General features: G+C 38.3%; 1 protein-coding gene across 1 annotated transcript in view; it reads left to right on the top strand.

Annotated features, from left to right (window-relative positions):
• Positions 1 to 247: 247 nt before the first annotated feature.
• Positions 248 to 21871, top strand: part of SUCLG2 (succinate-CoA ligase GDP-forming subunit beta) — a 103348-nt gene continuing 81724 nt past the window's right edge. Inside the window, exons 1-2 of the mRNA XM_088528309.1 lie at positions 248 to 329; positions 19497 to 19638. Of these exons, the coding sequence (XP_088384435.1) occupies positions 255 to 329; positions 19497 to 19638 (217 nt within the window). The 5' untranslated portion in view covers positions 248 to 254. The remainder of the gene's footprint in view (positions 330 to 19496; positions 19639 to 21871) is intronic.

Raw genomic sequence — 21871 nt, 5'->3', positions numbered from 1 at the left:
TCAAGACAAGTGACAAGGGATCGGCCGCAGAACCCGCCATATGCAGACCCGACCGCCCACTCTCCCCTCACGCTGCCCCGCGCTAAAATGGCCGCATCCTCCCCGCCCGCCCCGCGCTCCCACGCGGCCAGGGCGGCCCCGGGGCCGGGGTGGGCGCCCCGGGGCCGCGTTTCCGCACGGGGCAGGGCGGAGACGGCGGCAGGGAGGGCGGCCGGGAGCGCGAGGGGGCGGGCGGGCCGGCCGGCGCGCTGAAGATGGCGGCGTCGCGGCTGGGGGCCGCGCTGCGGGACCTGGCGCTCAGATCCGCCCGCCTGCGCGGCGCCTTCGCGGTGAGTGCGGCCGGCGCCGCGGCCCGGGCGCTGCGCGGGGCTCGGCACCGACACGGGCCCGGCCCGGCCGCCTCGTTCCCTCCCTCCCGTCCTTCCCGGGGAGCCGGTGCCAGCAGCTGGGGGTTCTTCCCGTCTCCTGTATTTACCGTTCTGTTTATTATTTACCTTGCTGGCTGGTTAGGCCTTACAAACCTTCTAGGGAGTGTTAAACCAGCAACCGTGTTTGAGTTTAGCTGTGGCAATATTAACTAAATAATTAAATATAAAATAATAATTTATAAAGCTGGAGTAATTTAAAAAAAAAGATGCAGAAAGCCCTTGCTGTCTCACAGCTGGCAGACTCCTCTGCCCTGGCCTCTTGCCCTCCTCGAGGCAGGTGCAGGAGGCCTGAGACAGGTGGGATTTTTTTTATCCAACTCTTCTATTTTTTGGAATCATAAAGGTATGAGGGGATAGAGCGATGGGGCTGCTTGTCAAACTTTGCTTTAGAAGCTTTTGCAGGGTGCAACAGGAGTTTCTTATCCAGCTCGACTAGGGAGTAGGGCCCAACAGTATTAAGTTGGAGGGTAAAATGAGATGTGTACATTTTGGATTTGGTGCTTTTGGCCACAAGCACTTTTATTTTGTCTTTATCAGTTCCTCAGGATGCTGCTTTGGTCTCTGCTTGTGAGCATGAATATTCTCCCAGAATAGAGTGAAGGGAAATATACCTGGCCCGGTCTATTTCGCAGTTCAGTGCAATTGATGGAGTGTTTTAGTTTGTGTCTGTTTCATGTGTGCGTATATCCATATATGTATACACACAGGTGTATATGCACCGTTTGATCAGTAATCTTGGCAGACCCAACTACGTGTTATAAAGCTGAAGAATTGTTCCTGCCACGTGAATTTATGTGACCGTAACTTCATGATAAGATCCTGAGAGAGAACCTCCCTGGTTTTCTGGTTTCGTATGCTCATTTATATACATTTGTTCTTGTAGGGACTCTGGTTTGTGTGCTTGAGGAGCGCTCAGAGGCTAGAGGGTGGTGGCTTTTCATGGATAGAGGTGGAAGTTGGGCCGTCCGTGCTCTATCTTGGGTGCAAGGGCACGTGGAGTTATGCTCTACATTGCCCTGCTGAAAGCAGTGGATATCAGCTCAGATTCTCAAGAGTATTCTTGGGATTTTGAGATAGTTTATTTTTGTCTTTTTTGTTTGTTTGTTTGTGCTGTTTATGAACTAGATATTGGCTTTGTATTTTAAATCACACTCTATTATTACACTTTATTAAATCATATTTTATTGCTTTGTTTCTGAATTCTGACAGATATTGAGGATACCGCCCAAGATTTATGCTTTCTAAATCGCCTCTTTTCAAGAAGATGTCAATACTACATATCAACAAATCAAGTTCTTAATTTCAAAATATATAATTCCTATTTAAATCATCTTTTAATCTTCCACCATCTCAGACTGAACTGCTAGCCTTACTGAAAGTGTACAAATGGCTTTATCAGCCAAAGAGCCTGGATTTTTGTGCTATAGAGTAGGGTAAGGCATCTGAGTAAGAGATTCCTTCCATTAAAGGAATCGTTCTCATTTATATCACTTGCTGCTTTAATTCGGAGCAGAAATTACATTGATAAAATGGAGTCATTTTTTTTTGTTTGTGGTTTACTTTCCATAAACAGTATTTTGAAGACTCTATGTCCAAAGCCTTATCAGCTGTCTGGGGTAGTAAAAGCTGCTCTCAAAACCTGTACGTTCTTTTCAAGTTGATCAGGGTCTTCCGTACAGTAAAGTTATTATCAAGAAATAAACTTTCAGAAGTATTTCTTCTGTGATTTTTATCATCTTTTCATGTGTTTGCAAACCTCCAGTCTTGTAACCAGTAGTGTATTTGTTTAGCTTAGCAGTGAGTAATTTTTTTTTTTTTTTGGGTACCAAGAGACAGTCTTAAATTCTTTTTATATTTACCGAGGATCATAGAATATAAGCTTTCTTTCTGAAACAGTGCCGTCTGTTTTCGTAAGGATGTATGAGATTTAAAACCTTCCTTGATGACTTATTAGGGGAGCGTAGTTTGTATCTGCCACAAGACTTCTGAACCAGGTGATGCTCTTCATAACTGTTCTGAAACAGAAGTTTTCTTGAGCCAGTGTGGATACAATCACTATAACCTACAAGAACAATCATTCTTCTGTGTAACTTTAATGGTACTAACAAATGGTACTATTACATGAAACATTTTATTGTTCTTCTGCTTTTCCTTTGGCACCTTTTTGAAACTGTTAAATTCTTTTTTTACTCTACTTTCTTGATTCTTGTTTTGTTATTTGTTTTGTTTTTTGTTGTTGTTGCTTTGTGCTTTTGGAGTTAAAATCTGACCGTGTGTTTCGAGAAGATAAAAGGTTTGGGCTGTCTGTGGTGCATGCGGACAGGCGTATTCAGCCCCGCTCTCACTGGAGCGCTGTTTGTGGAGAGCCCTCCGCAGCAGAACTCAATCTTGTTGGCTAGCAACAAATAGGCTCCATGGAAGGCTGTTTATTTGAGTGGGAGTTGGATTGGGCCCCTTTGGGAGAGTGCTGCCTTTCCAAAATAGCCTCAGATACAGTGGATTTCAGCAATGAATATGAATAAGGAACAATTAAAACAGAATCATAACAAAATGCTTACGATATATCTTGAGTTTTCTAATACAATGGGCTGATATGGCCTGTTGTGTGTCCCAATCCTTGCCTTCAGAACTGTCCTTACTCCTGCTGCAGTACTTCCAAATTTCATGCATACTCAAAGTATACCAAAATGATGGGGTGCGGCACAATCTCTGTTTTAAAAAATATGCTGAATGCCTGTAAGGGTTTGAAGTAGAGAATTGTGCAAGGTTACCCACTGCAAATGGAAAATAACTTTCATTTCAGGTCGCCAAAGCTATGTTTTAGTGCCAAGATTTCCCCTTCCCTTCTCCCCTTCCTGCTTTGGCTTTATATTAGTATCATAAAAGTTTCTTGAGGGTTCAGACTTTTCCAGTTTGGCTTTTCCTGGTTGATAATTTTGCTGTAATTTTAAGGTTCTGCATTTTGAGGCAGGCAGCGCATGAGCTTAGTGGTTTTCACAAACAGCTTCTTTTTAGAGGTATCCAAACCAAACAACTGTAAAGTCCTCTCCAAACTGCAGACTAAACTAAAATGTCAGAGTGGAGCAGATGTTTGGCTCACTTCTCCTTGGCATTTGCATTAGACATATTGTTATCAGATCCTTTTTGGGGATAGAAGAAGGAAATCACCTAACTTCAGATTTTTTTTGGTTTTGTTTTTTGTAAATCATAGCTCTATGATATTCTGAAGAGCAATATGCTTCTGGGACATATATTCACAGCTTTATGTATGAGAAGTGTTGTACTTTTCTGCATTTATTAACCACTTTTTGAAGCATTGTGTAGGTTTATCCAGGGTAAGGGCAAGAAAATACAACTTTCATGAATATGACATAAGATTGAGAATTACCCGGGACACCCGAGTCATTAAACCTGACTGTGGATAAGTAAACTCCTGCCTCAAATTCCAAACAATTTACCCCAAGATGTTTCTTATCTTTCTTGGCCATATTTAGGATGAAGGGGTGTTAGTTAAAAATGTGGATAGGGACATTCCATGTTTTCTTTACAGGTATCTTAGTGCTTTTCTTGTTTGTGGTGTTTTTTTTTTATTTTTATTTTTTCTCTGTTCTTTTGCTTTTTTTATTTTCAGTGTATATGGTATTTTTTTCTTTTTAAAAAAATAATTTTTTTTTCTTACTGACTGATGACTGACAAGAAGGACATCATGAGAACTGTGTGAAGATGTTGAGATTGTTTTGGGAATACAGAAAAATGAGATGAGTCTTTACCATTCCTTACATGAACCTTCCAAAGGTTCATGTAAGTTAGTAGTTTGTTTATTTTAGTTTGTAGTGTTTAGAGATATGTTCTTTCTATTTTTTCTAAGCATCTTATAGATGCTCAGCTGGGATTGCTTAGCCCCTACTTTATTTTTTGTTTGTTTGTTTGTTGGTGGTGTTGACCATACCTTCAGCAAACAGCTCAACTCATTATTACCTCTAGCAGTCTTTTTTTTTTCTGTGTAGCTTTGAGTCTATGTTCTGCAGCTTTGAGCATGCTCTCAAAGGACTGACTCCAGATTCTTTTTTTTTCCAATTATTCTTCACAGAAGAAGGAGAGTTTACAGTCATATATGAATCTATTAGCTATATATTCATCTCCCTTTTCCTCCTTTCCTTATAGCATTTTGATACAATATGGAGCATAGGGTGTTATCTGTGCAACTGGTTATGCCAGTAACTTTGGAAATGGTAGTTAAACATTGATCCATAGTTAATCGCTAGCTATTGATCCTATTTTAAATAGATAACACAGTGGGATTTGGCATGAAATTAAGCAGAGAAGTTAATGCTGAGTATTAAAAAGTTCCTTCATAGTGGATACATGATGTCTCTTAAATTCTGCTAGAGTAAACTGTAAGCCGAAACCGTTCTTCAATGTGACAAAGCTAGTGACTGTGTGTGTGTGACTTTTTTTATATATTTGTTCTTAGTTTGTAACATGATGCTGATGTTGACATTGTTTTTTTTTTTCTTTATGAATGAAAGAAATTGAAAAGTAAGTTATTTACACTTATTTGTTAGAACAACTTTTAAAATTCTCAGTCAAAGGTTTAAATAAAAGTTTGTGAATGTCACTTTTATCTCTAAGGTGATGGTTTGTGGAGAAGGTTTACCCACCTGCTTTTCTTTTGCTGGTCTCACATTTCCTAAACTACAAGAATTTATATCCTGATGTTAAGCTACCTTTTGCTTTATTTCTCTGATCCCTGATATCATATAAGCATCAAAACTCAGACTTACCATTGGGGATTGTGCTTGGAGCTTTACATGTGGATTGGGCTATTTCACTTAATGCTTCACTGAAGCAAAGCATCTTTTTAATATGTTGAGCTTCATTATTCTTCATGTGAGTTCATTTACCTTGTACGTTAATAGTGCTTGGTGATTTGACAATGTCAGTCCATCCTGTTCATCTTTAGTTTGTGCATCCTGCTTTATTGATTGGCCCTAGGGAGCTGAATAGTTTAAATGTGCCTCTGTCATTTCTGTCTTCACGTATAAATGGAAGAGTTTTCTTTGTCTGGGAATGGATGGATGTTTTGAGAGTGTTGATAGCAGCAACTTTAAAACACCCATTCTTACAGTGTGCATTTGGAATACTTCTGGAGCAATAAGCAAGCTCGTGGGAACAGTAACTGGAAAGAAGAAAATGGCAGGGTATTACAGTAGATTGACTCTGAGGAATATAAGAAATGAGCAATAGTCTCAATTTGTGTCAGGAGGAGAGAGAATTGCTCTTACTGTACTTACTTTACCTTTGGTATCCCACTCTTGTTCACCTAAATCCTGCATGAGACATTAAAGTTTTGTATGAATTGTAAAGAAAGGAGAATTAAGGGAGATCTTTGATCCTATTTTGGTAGGTTTATCTGCTTGCCCAAGGCTTTTGCTTGGAAAATGTGAAGCAGCAAACTAAAAAATGGGCACAAATTACCGCTGGAACACTTCCCTTCTAAGGGAGGCATGGGCAAAAGAATAGTCTAATTTGACATCTGCTTATTTAGTAGCAGCCAAGGAAGCAGTTACTGCTTAGCACGGAAAAGCTGCTCATACGCAATATTGGTATGAAAGTATGTGAAGTCTTATGGAAAGATTTGCGTATGCAAGTTATAATAAAAGCGATAGGTAAGAAAAAAGGTACATATCTATGAAAATTGTCAATAAAAATGAAATTAAAAGCACCAGAATACTTTGTATTATCAACAAACTCCATGCCTAACACTTTTAAGTTCTGAAGAAGTCAAAAATTAATTTTATTTCATTTTAAATTTGCTAGGTGCTTCAAGTCTGCCACCCCAAACACATTGAGAAAGTGGGTCTAATTGAATTATTTCATGCAGAGTTTCAATCTGGTTTTGTTTTTCAGTTAAATGACTCAGATTAAAATTGTCTGAAGTAAAGCTGTAAATGAAGTCAAGGAACTGACATGGAATGCTTGCTTTAAACATGATATGAAAAGTTACGTGAAAGTAGCTGGAAGAGATGGAGCTCTGGACAGCAGCTTTGCAGGAAAACACCAGGAGGTCCCATTCATTTTCCTTTCTACTCCCCTGTCTTTGTTTCTGTTCTCATAGCTATGGACTGTAATAAGATACTAGGAAGGAAGCTTAGAATATTCCCAGTTTCGTTAGTCTGATGTAGGATCACCATCTTTTGAGTTTGGAAATTCTGTTCCATTTATGCCAAGGTGATGAGCTGTCTGTCTGGGGTTCTCTGGGGGTCTTTTTTTTTGTGTGTCTTCCCTCTGTGCAGTTACGGGAGGGGTTGTTTTGGTCAATCCCTTTTCATAATGTTTTGGCTGTTCCATAGCCCATCCATGGTAATGGGAGCATGGAAGATAGAGATGTCAGTGTGTGTAGCCAGCAGTAGGAATGATGAATGTTCGCTTCTGTGTTGGTCTTTGAATTTGCTCCAGATTAATGATTACAATGTCCAGTGATTTTTCACTGCATTCTCCTAGTAGTGCAGAGATGTCTCTTCCCACATTAATAAAACCTGGGAGGAGTGAAATAGTTAGATTTGAAAGTTAAAGAGCAAAAATTTTTTTGTTGTTTGTTGGTTTGTTTTTAAGTCACTGACCTCAGTAATACATTCTATTCCTTTGAAAATCTACTAATAAAGACCCTTGTGAAGGCCATCCACTGATCGCACCCAGTTGTCCTAGTCTTTTTTCAGTCTGTTCCTGTAACAGTGGGAGGCTTGAGGGGAAGATGGGGTGTTTTGACCCAGTGGAGCCCGGGGCTGGTAGGACACATGAGTTTCTTGCTCTAGACTTCAAACTACAGAATTTTGGACTAGGTGATCTCTGAAGGTCCCTTCCAACCTTAAGGATTTTATGGATTGTTGCATCCCTCCTCATTCCCTTCCTGTGTGAGACAGGCTGCCGGTTTGGGGCTGGCTACAGGCTGGATTACTGCCAGAGGTTGAGCTCTGTGTTTGTTACTTTGCTGTCTCTTATGAGCAACCATTTGGGGTTGACATTGGCCCCACCGGTGACCTCTGTCACTTAGTGCCTGACGAATGTTACCGGCTGGCAGGTAGGCAGTGTTTTTGAAAAGCTCCTTGGCGAGCATTCTCCTGATGAAGGATTGCTCTCGCTGACTCCCCGGATCGCTGATTAGCTTTTATTGTACACGGAGCTTCCCGTTCTGAAAGTCTCAATCATTCCAAACGGCCGAGCACGGGAGCCAGCGCTCCTGCCTTTCCAGGGAGGAAGGAATCGAAGACAGCTTTGTTTTAAAGATGACTTAAAATAGCCTTTCATTTGCCTGGAATGTTTGATCAGCGATTTGGAAATGCAGAAATCCACTTTCAGGTCAGAGTGTTTGAAGATGAGCAGGTAGTGCTATTCCTAGTGTTCTAGGCAAGCGTGATTTGGGTTTGAGGATGGCAGCAGAGTGAATTTCCAGGGTGAGTAATGGAGAAATAGTAATAGAAAAGTCACCTACAAAGGAAGGAAAAATGTTCTTAACCTCTGGTTTCCTGTTGAAGATGCTCTTTCTTCCATTATTCTGTGTCAGGTTCTGAGTTTTCCCCAGGTCTCTGCCTGGGAGGTCAGAAGGCTGCCATCCTTTTGCATGTGTATTGCTTGGAGTTTGCTTCATTTCGGTCTGAGTCAACTGGTCTAATTAAAAACAAGATTTATTAACAGAAAGGAAAACAGCTTTGGTAGATAGGATCGCTTGGGTCAACAATTTGGAAGCATTTCTGATTGGCCAAGGTTGGCGTTTCCAAAAAAAAATCAGGAAGGTTAATTAGGATGGAGCATACAGAAAATTCATACTAGGCATACTCTGAATATTGTGCACACTATATCTTTTGGTTGATAGAAAATCTTAAATTATTTTACCTTCTGTTTCATTTCAGGTATAAAGCGTTTGTTCACAGTTTGCATAAAAGTGTAATTTTAATCTTCTAACAACATTAGAATTAAACATTTTATAAGATGAGAGCAAAAATATTAATTTTCCCCTCAAGATATCTAAAATAAAAGAACATTTCTAATTTATGTGAAGATGGTTCATTTTCCTTTTTTGGCTAAGTAATGTGTATCACCAACCATCTTCGTTTGCAAAGGAAGAGAATGTATTACAATATTTTCTGCAACTGATTATCCCGTTGTATATGGCAGTGAGTTATTTTCATCAGATAGTTCAAAGCTTTTTTTTTAGGTCAGGAAAGTATGCTTTTCTTAAAGCTTTGAAGTTTTAAATAAGCAAAATAGGCATAATTTGACTCAAGTTAATTACTAATGCAAAACATTGTTATTGATAGCTAGCCCATTGACAAAAGCAGAAATTGAGTCTTGGAATTCAAGTTTTTGTTACTTTTTAACCAAGCAAAGACTTATTTAGAACCTCTGAAAATTGATTCTTGAAGTGTAAAGCTCTGTGAGCATCGCTGCCTCTTGCACGTATGTGAATGCACAATAAATGTCTTTAATACTGTCTTATTGTGCTGAATTTTGCATAAAGAATATGGGGGGTGGGGAAGGTTTGCAAATGTTTTTCTGAAGTAAGCAGCTCGCATATTCCCTAGCCAATTCTTGTAGAATTGGTTACCGTTTTGAATGGACTAGTGGCTTTGGTTTGGGGCAAATTACTTAGTTTTATTGACATCCTGTGTGCTGTATGGTCTTAGGAATGCTGTTCAAACCAGGTTGCTTTCTTTTATTGTAGGCTAGGTTTTCAAAGGTGATAGTGATTGACTGCTCATGTGAACTTTGGTGGGATTTGAGTATATCCTGCCCTGCTTAGTCGACCTTTAAAATCTGAGCAGAATCATCGGAAAACTGCCTTTTACCTTGCATCCATTTCCTTTACGTGTACGTACTATTACTCTTGTTTGTAGATAAATTGAAGTCTTGCTACTTGCTTGTCTTCTCCTCACTCTAGTTGTCAAAAAACATATCCACAGACACCCAGAAATATTGGCTGGGTAGTTAATGGCTTGAATCTGCTGTTGAATCTGCTTGGAAGTAGGCAGCAGTTCTGCTTCTCTGAGATAATAACAATGACAGAAGGAGCTGGAGTCTGACCCTGGGCCTGTTGCTGGTAGCTTGCAATGAAGGTTAGTGGGTAGGTGAGTGTATTTACAGAATAGCTGTCAAAATCCCTATGCTTAAGCAAGCTGTGTGTAAGTTTAAAAAGTATTATAGTTACCAAAGACTTAAAATATCTGCATTGAGTGACTGACTTGTTTCAACTTCCTTCTGGTCTTTGCATGAGAAGTAAACACAAGGATAATTTGCAAAATTTTAACATTTGGTTTAAAGGCATTTTGGAATATAATTGTGTAGTTTTTCTTGAGCTAATAACCCAAATGAACCCTGTAGTGTGGGAAAACCGCCCTGTTTCCAGGGGAGTGCAGAGGCGAAGCCTGGGATCAATCAGTTTGCAATCAGGTTGATTATAGAAGGAGAAGAGAGAGTACAAGGTAAAATCAAAATAACATAGTAGAACAGAAAGGTACAAGGGAAAATGTTCAGGTTCCTTTGAAGTAAAAAGGTTTCTTGTGTTAGGGAGCTAGGAAGAACATTCAGAAGAGCTATTGGGGGGGACACTTCAGTTTTGTTAAAATAACAATTTAGGTTTTTCAGCCCCAGGGTACATTTACTTGGAGTCTGGCACTGCCTAAATAATCCTTGCCATTTTGCCCGCAGTCTTGTGAAATAGTCTAGACCTAATTGAGATACTTATGTAACTTTTAGGGAAGTTCATGTTTCTCATGCACATGTTGCTGTGACTTGGAGTTAAAGGGACAATTTCTTTAGTAGATATTGTTCCAATTTGAATACAATCTGTATGGCTTTGTAAATAAAACCTTCAGAACTGTGAATAATGTGAACTGAGTCCTCCATATTTCTGTTGCATTTGATACAGTGCAGCAGAGAAAGGGGAAAAAGAAAGAAAACAATGAGAGCCTCAGCAGGCCTGGACCTCTGCAGAACTGATGGACGCCCTGATGCTGCTTTTTGCCAGTTGAGGATGTTAGTATTGAGAGGGAAGAAAACGCTGAATTCCAAAAGCAAGAGTGTGTTGAAGTAACACTACGTGACCCTAAAGAGAGAATGTGTTAATTTATCATTATAATTAAATATATTTTTTTACTCTTTTCTTGTGGTAAGGAGTTTTGTCTTGGAGGAGTCTCTTCAGGAGAGTGAGGGAATAAAATTGATATATATGTTAGTGCGTGTGTGTGTGGTGGGGGGGGTTGTTTTTGTTTTTCATTCATTCAAATCCAGTAGATGTAGATCTTTGGTAAAATCATTCACTTTTCCGGATTAATTTTTACATTCAGGGTAGGCTGTTACTTATTTCTAAGTGGTTTCTGGCCCTTCCTTCATTACATGCAAATGTCAGGTCTTTTTTCTTCTGACTGAAGTGTACCCTCCTGGAACATCTTGTGCCCAGCTCTTTGCCTTTCCTCCTCAGTGATGTAGCTAATGTGGCTATTTTGTGCAGATAAAGTTTTATAGGAGTTTAACTTGCATGGGCTGGTATACTTGCTCTGGGCTCATTTCTGTAGTATTGTTGAAATAAATCTGCTTTTGGCTAGACCTGAAAGTTAAAGGAGAAAGTAGGTGTTTCTTATTGAAACTGACTGCGAATAAATGATTGAAAACTAATAGGTTTGCAGTGACTCTGAGTGAAAAAGTTACTGTTTCCTTCTCAGTCTAAGAACTGTTTAAGTCACATTCTGAAGAGAGAAACTAAATGCAGACCCCCATACAAGCAAAGAGAAATGGAGTAGAGAGTTAATACCTGCTTTTATTTCCAAGGCTGTGTTACACTGCAGTAAATCTTCAGATGGACAGTGTTTTACTACACTATTCCTACAGGTAGGTTAGAATTTTGGTAGCACAAAAAGCTACAATAGCTGCTTGTGTGGAGAACATGTTATACCATATTCTTCAGAGGATCCTTAGGGCTGGTATGTGGTTTTAGACAGTTTCTGTAACTGTTCTGAGTGTCCCTGTGAGAGCAGATTAGGTCTCAGCTCCATGGCCAGTCCTGGATGTGCCTCTGTAAGGGCTTGTGATGCACCAAAACTTTGCATGGCCTTTGCAGAGGATCAGGCTTGAAGGCTCTTCAGGATCAGGCTTTTGATATTCCTTTAAAGAGTGCACAGCATATTCTATTTTAATTTGTTTGGAGACAAGGCAGCCATACTTCATGATATTTTATGGCACTCATCAATAGTGCCTATATATCTGTCTAATAAAAGTTCAATAAATTTACATAATCGTTAAACAAATTCCTCTTCTGTTTGTAATTGGTAACTGCCTGTTTCTCAAAAGGCCACTGATATCATGCTGTCTACAGTTTGCTAATCTGCTGTTCATACCCTTGATTTATTATGTTGCAGTAAAATGATCACTACTGTTTTGTGATTGAGGGGAACAGAAAACATTGTTTTCTCTTAACTTAAAAGGATAAGATGACTAAATACATCTTTCCTAGCCCTTCCATTAAAACGCCTTCCTTTTCTAGAATTGACATGTTACTGGTTGAGGAAAGCTCTTTTCCTTTATTTCTTTGATGTCTGTCACCATCTTGATGTTTCCTGCTGTGATGCGCTGTAATTCCTGCCTTCCTATCTCTGTTTTGCAGTGGCTCCTATTAGAAGAACCTTGCAACATGACAGGAGAAATTGGCTTTTCCTTGAACTCTGTGAAAGTCTTTGGGCGAAGATTTAAGGAAGCTCTTGTTTCGATTGTGTGAGCTAGTGTTAAAATGGTGATACAAACACCAAATGTAATAATAATAATTAAAAAAAAACTTAAAATGTTTTAAAATTAGACTTCTGAGTTGCAGCTGTTCTGAAGTGTTGTTCTCCATAATGAGTTCTGTAGTGAATCTGAGTAATTGGAACATAGAACCCAAACTGATTTCCAAACCAAGTAGAATGAAGCGCTCTGCTTCGTGAGAGGTGAGGACATTGCACCCAAAACGGGAGAATCCTGGTGAGATTTCCAAACTCGCACCCAGTGCAAAGTCTCCAGCTCAGCGCAGCTCGTCAGCAGCTTTCCTGGATTGCAGAAGCGTGCTGGGAGCGAGGGCTCCGTCCCTCGGTGTGCTCCTATCCAAAGGTCGCTGAGCCGCCTATGGATTGAGCTAATTATGCTTTTCCCCTGTGCAAACATGGTTTAAGGATGGATTACTGCTTTCAGAGGCTGCAGGATACTCGGCTTTGAACAAGCTCGTTATGTCACTGAAAATCTTAATATTAAGGCAGTGCTTGGTGAAGATTTTCCAAAAATAGGATTTAATGTTAGGCTTTGCTAACAAGATTTGTTCACTCCCAAGTAATCCTTGGGAATAGGGACTTCTAAGCAGCAGCAGTTGCCCATTTCGTTCTTGAAACTTCAAATTTGTTAACTTAAAACTTGGGCTTTTGAAACTCTTGGCCATTCTCCAAACTGTGGGTAATTTTTATAACAATTTTAAAACAGGTTATCCTAATACTTTTTAACTGCATTTGTGGTTTTTTATAGCAAAACTCACAGCTTTTTGTTCATATGAGGAGAGTAATTTATGTATCCAAGATAAATATATTTTCCAAAGAGTCATATAGTTATATAGTTAATATTGCTAATAATTACCTGCATGAACAGGTGTCTATAGCTTTAGTAAGCAGCAATGTGATGCCTTTATTTCCCTACCCCCCCCCCCTTTTTTTTTATTTGGAAGTTGAGTAACATAAACTTCAACAATTGCAGCAACAGATCTTAGTGAGTATAGGGTTCAGTAGCATAAAACAGTAAATTGCCCTTACAGTTTATTGATCAAAATGTTGTAGCCTGTAAAGAACTTGGAACCACAATTTTCTGTTTTCTTTTTTTTTCTCCTTTCTTATGAGACATACTGCATTTTACTGCAAAAGATATTGTGTGCAGTATTTTAAGTAGTAAATTTGGAACCAACAAGCCTGTAACTGTTAACTGGACTCTTTCGTGTGTTGTCTTTGTTTTAATCTAGTTAAAATGTATTCCTGCTTATAGGAAAAAATAACAGAACTAAACTCTTAAAAGATTTCCCACTCTGCCTGTGAAGGCTTTAAAATCCAGTGCGGGGTATTGAAGTTTACTTAGAGTGTTTTGATAGGAGTTTTTACAAGTAATAAGCAATTCCAAATATTTTTCTTTCTTTTTGTGTGGACAAAAGTATGGAAAACTCTGTTTCTGTCAGGCAGATATTCAGGAGTGACTCCTAAGGGGTAAAACTGCTTCTGTGCACCTAGTTATAAAGATAACAGATTTTCCTCAAAATACTCAGTTGTGGATGATGTTGGTGTCCTCTGTCAATACCAAAGGTAACTTGCTGCCATGTTATATATCTAATCTAATTAGGTATTGAGCAATTGGGATATTGATGGATGCCAAAACTTGTTTTTAAAAATTTCAATTCAATTTCAAAAATTATCAATTCATGACTGCCAGTAGGATATTTCTTGGGAAGAGCATTTTCTTTCCTGTTTTTCTTAATATTTTCTAGGTGCTGGTCATTGTTGGGTAGAGGAGACACATGGTTTGACTGAAGATAGGGACCATGTAGCTCATGGCTGTTACCTTGAGTCTTCTAATTTTTTTTTTGTACTTAATTTATTTCAACCTAGCCCACTTCCTTGGACCGTTCAAGGGTTTTCCAAAGTTAATGCTCAGGTTTAAGATATGTCTGTATTAATGAGAATGTGCAGGCTTAGCAGGATGTGTGTTAAAACAGTTTTGGTTACAAAAAGTTTTAAGGTTAACAAGAAAATGCCATTAATGGAAACCGTAAACCTCTAGATTTTTGTAGTTCTGGCCTGTCATCCCATGAAGGCAAGAGTTTGAGAGGTTGCACAGGCTCAGGCTTCAGCATTTACTACTTCCACCCCTTTCTTGGTGGGTTGGAGTGCCAGAATGCCCATGATAAGGATTTTACCCCTTGCAATAAAGGATTTTACCCCTTGCAATAAAGGATTTTACCCCTTGCAATAAAGGATTTTACCCCTTGCAATAAAGGATTTTACCCCTTGCAATAAAGGATTTTACCCCTTGCAATAAAGGATTTTACCCCTTGCAATAAAGGATTTTACCCCTTGCAATAAAGGATTTTACCCCTTGCAATAAAGGATTTTACCCCTTGCAATAAAGGATTTTACCCCTTGCAATAAAGGATTTTACCCCTTGCAATAAAAAATAGATAAAGCACATATAGAATTTAAACTATTATGTATATTGCCTTTTGGCCAAACTGCGTGGAGAAGTCAGATGTGTGTGGTGGTCTCCAGTGCAGCCTTCCGACTTGTGTGTGTGCAGGGTAAGTAATAGTATTCAAGAGGGGAATAAGCTTGGAATAGGAGATGAGAGTCAATAATGAGGAGAAATTTTCTAAAAGTAGCTGCTACTTTAGTTTCTCTTTTACCTGCTAATATAAATGAAATAATAAATGTAACAAATGTATCTGAGAGGGTTGAGAACTTCATTCAACAGGGATTTTTCCAAATTCTTGTACTTAATTGATTCTTTTTATTGCTGTGTCTCTTATGTTTTTGTTTCTCTTAGACTGACTACTTTTGAGTCTTGCAGAGATGTGTTTATTGTAACTGAAATGTTTTTGAATTGGGAAGTAGTTCTGGGAATCATCTGTTTACTCACATTTCTGTCATCCTGTGGTCATTTTTGTATTTTTTGTTCTGTGACCCAAAATGTGTATGCTTACAAGATATTTGTTTTATTTGTTTTTTTTTATTTTTTTATTTTTTGTTTGTTTTGTTTGTTTGTTTTTTCATTTTCAGGATGATCTTAAAAGAGTAGTCGTCTTTATAGATTCAAGGCTTTTGCTTTATTTCATCTCTTTTGTTACTGCTGTGTTTTGCTGGCTCTCCTAGACATATGGTGTCTAGTTTTCAAGTGCTTTAAAGCAAGTTTTTCATGTTCTTTCTCTTCAGAGCTTTTAATACAAACTTCATCTCTGTTCACTTCTTCAATATATTAGATTCTGTCTACTCTGGTAGGCTGTACTAATTCGTTCTGCTGAGTTGTTGATTCACAACCAGAAGTTTGTATTTTGTGAAAAGTTGTGATTGAAACTTTTAAGTTGGCATTAGGTAATGTCCTCTGTTATATCATATAATACAGAAGAGGAAAAAAAGGACATGCTGACCAATTTTCCATTTGTAGGCTTCTCTTCTCTGTGCCAGCAGTTTTTGGCCACATCTCTGCTTTGTACCCTTAGGATAGCTCTGCCAGTTCTTTCAAATGAATTGTTCTCTCTCAAATCTGTGTTCCTCAAACTTGTCTCCTTCATGATTTGTAGAGAATTTCATAGTTTCTTAATACTATTTTTCTAATATATAACAACGAACAATTCCCTGTGTCCGTATGGGTGTAGATATGTAAACTGAGATGTTTAAATTATATCGCCTATACATGTAGTAATGATTTGGAATATCCATGGCACGGTTTGGCATTGTGCCTGTTGTGCAACTGGAAAACATATAGCAAAAGCAGGAGCACAGCCGGGGATAGAGTCGATTCCAGTTTTGTTTGAGCAATTAGCCTGGCTTTGCCTGTTAGGTGAGTGGGACCAGAAATGCCCGCCCGGTGATTGTTCCTGGAGAAGAGGGGACCATGTTGTGCAAGGAACAAGCAGAGCTTCCACTTCTCTGCGTGTCCCCTCGCCACGGCCATCGTGTCTCAGGAGCCCTTGGCTGGTGGCTCTTCACGGCCCCTCTTGTGTGAGAGTCTTCAGAAGGTTTCATCACTTGAGCGCTGTTGGTTTGAACTCGCACTGCAGACCTCAGTCCACAAGACTTCGTGCTGCATTGCAGATCCCGTAACTACTTAATGCTTCCCCAAACAAAAATTGGAAAACAAGTCACGCTGAAAAAGAGATTTTTGTCAAGCAACAGAAGTCTGGCACAGAATGAGATTGCTTAAATATTTTCCTTTTAGATTATTTGGTTTAGGTCAACTTATTAACAAGTACATGCAAAATTGAGAATTATTGTTCTAAATGATTAGTAAAAGTTAAATTAAGAACTAGTCTTCAAAACCTTGGTCACTGTTCACTATTTACTAGCCGATTTAGTGAGTTGTAGATGTTTTTACATAAACCATTTTGTTTTATGTAAACATGCATAAGAAAAATACTTAAGACGTTTAACTCAGCTTTTTATTTAATACAGCAACTTCTTTTCTATGCAAAAGCAGTTTGACATGTGATTCAAAAGATCATTTGGTTTCCAGTAAATACAAAAGATTGCCTACTATAAAAATTAGGAATCTGAATCTGTAACATTAATGGATATTTGACAGATGGACTAGGAATGCTACCAATCTTAGTGTAGACTTATCTTTTGATTGAAATCAGCTTTTTTTGTTAACTACCAATTGAGAATTAACCTTTCTTTTGGAAGACAAAACAGAGCATTTGAGTAAATTGATTATTTAAATCAAGATTACTTGCTTTCTGATTTAAATTAAAATGATGATTTTGTTAATTTTGATCTGAGTCAAGCAACTTTGACTGAAATTCCCAGCTTACTTTTTTATATCTCGAAGTCAGATTTGTGAATTCGCTGTTGAGCAAGAGGGGAGACAAGTCTTTGCAGATGTTCTTGTAGCTCCAGGCCTTACCAGGCAGATGGATATCTTGGGTGCAGCTTTTAGCTAGAGCAGAATCTCTCCTAGCCAGCCAGTCTCATCAAGATGTGCATTATTTTTTCTTCCTTCCCCTCTTCCACAGTTGCTATTTTATAATTGCTTTAGGGTTGTTCTTTCACTTGCTGCTCCTTGAAGCCTCTGAAAGAGGGATTTAGTCTTACAGCTGAGATAAAATAGCACATTGGTAGACTAGGCTGCCTAGTGGGATGTATGAAGTGGTGGTATGGGTGCCCACAAGTGGTGCTTCTCTGTAAGGTGAGCCTGTGTGAATTAATAAAATGCATGGACCTTAAATGCTATGAAATACAGCACTGATACTTTGATATGCATGTGTCATTAATGATATAATCAAAAGCCTTCATGATAATGTTATGGTTTATGGAAGAGACCTTTGAGAAGTGGTGAAATACAAGAGTTTATGAATGTCATGGGTAAAACTAGTATTTACTCCAATCATGATAAAAGCTGCTTTGTAGCTTGATAGAAACTAGGTTTGTAGGATCAGCTTTTGCCTAAGTTCCCTGTTGCTGCTTTTCATCTGTGGTTTGAACTGGCCTTCAGGGTCCCTCCAGGCTCTTGGTGGTAGTTCCCTTCATGGAAACGACCGTGAAGTAATAGTTGTTAGAGTCTAACGATTTTAAGACCTCTTATAATAAGACCTTAAATTTGAAGGCATTGCATAAAATGAGTAATGTATTGCCTCTGAATACCTATGAGAAATGAAAACATACTGTGGAGCTGCAATAGGAATGTTACCTAAAATTGGAGATGGTATAATGTCAGGATGCCCTGTGGGTATTCTGTTCTTCCAGCATGCTTTAGCAGGTTACATTTAAAAGAATTTAAAATGTGTCATTCTGAGCTTGTCACTGCTCCGTGGAAGTTGCTTCGTTTGGAAAATGTGGTGTTATACTGCAAAAGACAGGGTTTGTGTTTCTGTAACACATCCATCTTTTGTGTTCTGTTTCAAAGCAAGTAGCGACAGGTGGAGGTTTCCTTTAGTATGATGGAAAATTTAAAACTAATATTGAGGTTTGTATTCCTGAAAGCCATTAGCATGGAGGTTTTATGTTTTCAGCATAAAGCTGCCTTAGGTGTGTGGGGTTTCTTTGTTGTTGGTTTGTGATTTTTTTTTTTAATCATGCTATTAGTAGTAATCAAGCAATAATATGGTAAACCCTCCATCCGTTTGTACTTGCCTGGTACTAGCTTGCATACTGTATGTCTTACTTCATGAGGAATCAATAATTTATTTTTGGCTTCCTGCCAGTAGGTTAAGAGCTCATCTCTACATATGAGAATAATCTTTTTGCTGGCGTAAGTTGTAACTGTCTGGAATCAGCAATACTTTTCAGAATAACTTTTCAGTTTCCTCTATTTTTCTGGGTTACCATGATCATCTCTTTGAGTTGTTAGCACAGATACTGTCCAGTCTGAAAAGATTAGTAAAATGTGAGCTGACTGATCTATTAGGTCTGTGCAGGCATGAACTGTTTCTCATAGAATACATATTATTAGCAATAATATTTTTAGAGAGGTGTGTTTGATACCTTCAGAAAAATCAGTTTCTAATTGCGATCAAAAAAACCCCAAACAAGATATTTATTTAAAATGCATAGAAATGTCTTTGCAGAGCTGGACTTAACATATCTTTGGTGCAGATTTTATTAATTTAAAACCAACCAATGCATTATGAAAGATGGCCTGATAAGTAGCTGCTAAGCTAGCATCCTGCTTCTGTTGGTGTGGAAAGTGTGTCCTTCCTTTGAATTACTCAGTAATGAACTCATCACTTCTCCAGTGTCCATATGTGTTTACCTCCAAGGCAGGTACATGCTGCATTTTTGTGTGCGAGATTTCCATATCTCTGCATCCATGAAATAAGAATAGGCACCTGCAGGCATCCGACCTTGTATGTTGGGAGAGGGAGACAAGTTCTTCTCCAGCTATGGTTGGGCTTGCATGGCTGACGGGCCCGTGGGGGTTTCTCCAACAAATATACCTAGAACCGCAACCAACTAAGCATAGGTAGCATTCCACTGAAATAATGCACACGTTAATATGTAGTATTTCTTAAAATGGAATTGGTGTCAATTTTTTAGCTGTTTTTCTTTTCAAATATAGAGGAATAAATATGTAATATCCATCTAAATCTCATGGGCAAGAATTAATGTAAAATTTAGTGTAAATAAGGAGCATTCAGTGTGAAAAAAATGAAGTTGTATTTAAAGTCAATAGATATTTTAGCTTTTCCCTGAAACAGTGCTCTCCAACTACTAGTCTGAGATGACCATAATGGCAAAGAGCTCAGCTGACTGTTTTATGAACTGTTCCTAATGAGCATTGTGGTATTTTCCTCTCTCGTTTTTGTAGGCTGTTCAATTAACCCCTAGACGATGGCTGAACCTGCAGGAGTACCAGAGTAAAAAACTCATGGCAGACCATGGGGTCACGGTTCAGAGATTCTTTGTGGCTGATTCTGCAAACGATGCCCTCCAGGCTGCTCAGAGACTGAGTAAGTTGACTGATGCTGAGGGGAATCTGCTTCACTAGTTAGCAGTCTGGAAAAACATTGCTTTCTAATAAGTTGGTGCTTATTGTAAAGATTTGATATATTGTCCAGACCACAAATATTTGCTTCATTTCGTATGTGAGTAACAGTTGATAACAGCAATATTTTTTTCAGAGCTTTGTTTCTACAATGCATTGCACCATGTAGCACATCTTTATAGTCTTTAATTAACATTATTTATGTCACTTTGGATAATTCAGAAATGAGAATTAAATCACGAATGGTTGCTTTGAAGATTTTTGTGGTGGTGTTCTATACTCAATTATAATTTAAGGGACTGAAATAGATGAACTTGCCTGAAAAGTTCTTTTTAAGCAAAGATTAACCCTTTTAAATAGCAAAGGAGGAGGAAGGCTGCAGAGTTTCCGTCCTTGGAGGTATTTATACACTATATATATACACGTGTGTGTGTGTGTGTGTGTGTATATATATATATATATATATATATATATACACACACTGGCTGGCTGCCTGCTGTAGTTGACCCTGCTTTGGGCAGGGGAGGATGGACTAGATAGTCTCCAGAGATCCCTTCTAACTTCAATGGTTCTGTGAATCTAAGAAAAAATAAAATATGTATGAGGAAAAACAATTATGTACTCAGTGGGTTTGTCCACAGAGGAAGAGAGAAAAGGTAAGTTATTTACCATTACAAAAGGATTTGATGAAGAATGGGAGAGAAGACTATGCTTCTGGAAGTCTATGTGTGTTCTCTGACAGCTTGTTCTTTTGTCTGGTATATTTAAGATTAGAATTTGGGCAGAAATTAATTTATACAGTACCTATTCTCCCAAAAGGAAATATGGTTAGATAAGTTAGCCACTCATTTCTAATCATAGGCGGGGATGGAAGTTATCTTTAAGTTGTTGGTAGTATTTGGCTCCATTTGCTCTTTTCATCTAAGTTTGTCAAAATTAATATACTGTATATCAAGAAGTCAGAGGACAGATAACACTGTAATCTAATTGTGTAATCTAATTGTGTAATAACAGGAAGGTTTTTTTGGTTATGTCTCTCATAATGTACAAATGACTTAATCAAATGAGCTTGAATTTTATGCATTGGAAAACAAATTAACACAACTTACTCGTATCAATGATTTGATCAGACCCTGAGTAGCTGAGTAGGATTGGCATAATGGCTTGTCACATCTCTAACATCCGTAAGGTGATATGCTTTTCAATAATCAAAACATTTTAATGTCAACTAGAATATTTGAAAAGATATTTCAAATAAAGAAAACATAATTATTACTAATAGGGTCATTTGTGGGTGTAAACTGAAAAATTATGGCAAAAGCGAAGTCATAAAACTAAGAAATGTGAATAAATGGTCATTTTTTGCAGGGTTTCTTCGTACCTAGATGTAAAGATATCAGGAAATGCTAACTTAAGCTGTGCCAGGTTTTTCACAAATATTGCAGCGCTTAACCCCACCTGTTCATAACTGAACTTACGAATGGATTGGCTTGTCCAGTAGCCATAACTATTCTAGATCCCTATAACCGTTGGAGAAATAAATTATTCCATAAAAGTCAGTGAATTTCCTGTTGTGTGATGCCAGGTTTATTTTAAAATACCTCTGTATCTTGCTTGCTTTGCACATCACAAAAATTCTGGTGTGTAACAAAACTGTCCAAGTTGGAAAAAAATCAGAAGTAAAACATAAAAACAAAAATATCTTTACTAATCAACTTTTTAATGCTAGACTGACTTGTTTATACTTTGAAGCAAAGAAAAAATTATCTGTGGGACCTTTATTCCTTCTGTATTGCTGCATCTGAGCATGGAGCATTACTGGGCTTTAAGAAATTGTGCTTTGCAATGTGAAAGTGGTTTCATGTTGAGATGATTGATGCACTCTGATATGCTAAATAATTAATATAATGCTTGTAATAATTCTGGTGTTGCGCTGTCACTGTACTTTGAAAGCTTAGCATCAAGAACGCAATCTTTGATACTGTGGTCATGATATATCCAAGAAAATCTTGGAAAAACAATCTTTCTGATCCTTCAGCCTGCTAGTAGCACTGTCCCTCAGGTTTGTCTGTGCGACGTGCTGTGTCTTTGGGAAAGGGAGAGGGCCAAACTGCAAAGGAAAAAGCTGTGGGCAAAACAGAAAGGTTTGAACTACAGGAGGCACAATATGCTCCAAAACAAAGTAACTAAAAAAGGTG

The sequence above is a fragment of the Tinamus guttatus genome, unplaced genomic scaffold, assembly GCF_059628265.1.
Source record: "Tinamus guttatus ecotype Peru unplaced genomic scaffold, ASM5962826v1 Tinamus_guttatus_pri_ptg000307l, whole genome shotgun sequence".
NCBI classification, from domain to species: Eukaryota; Metazoa; Chordata; class Aves; order Tinamiformes; family Tinamidae; genus Tinamus; species Tinamus guttatus.
Note: the sequence above shows the minus strand (reverse complement) of the source record. Positions and strands in the feature narration are given on the sequence as shown.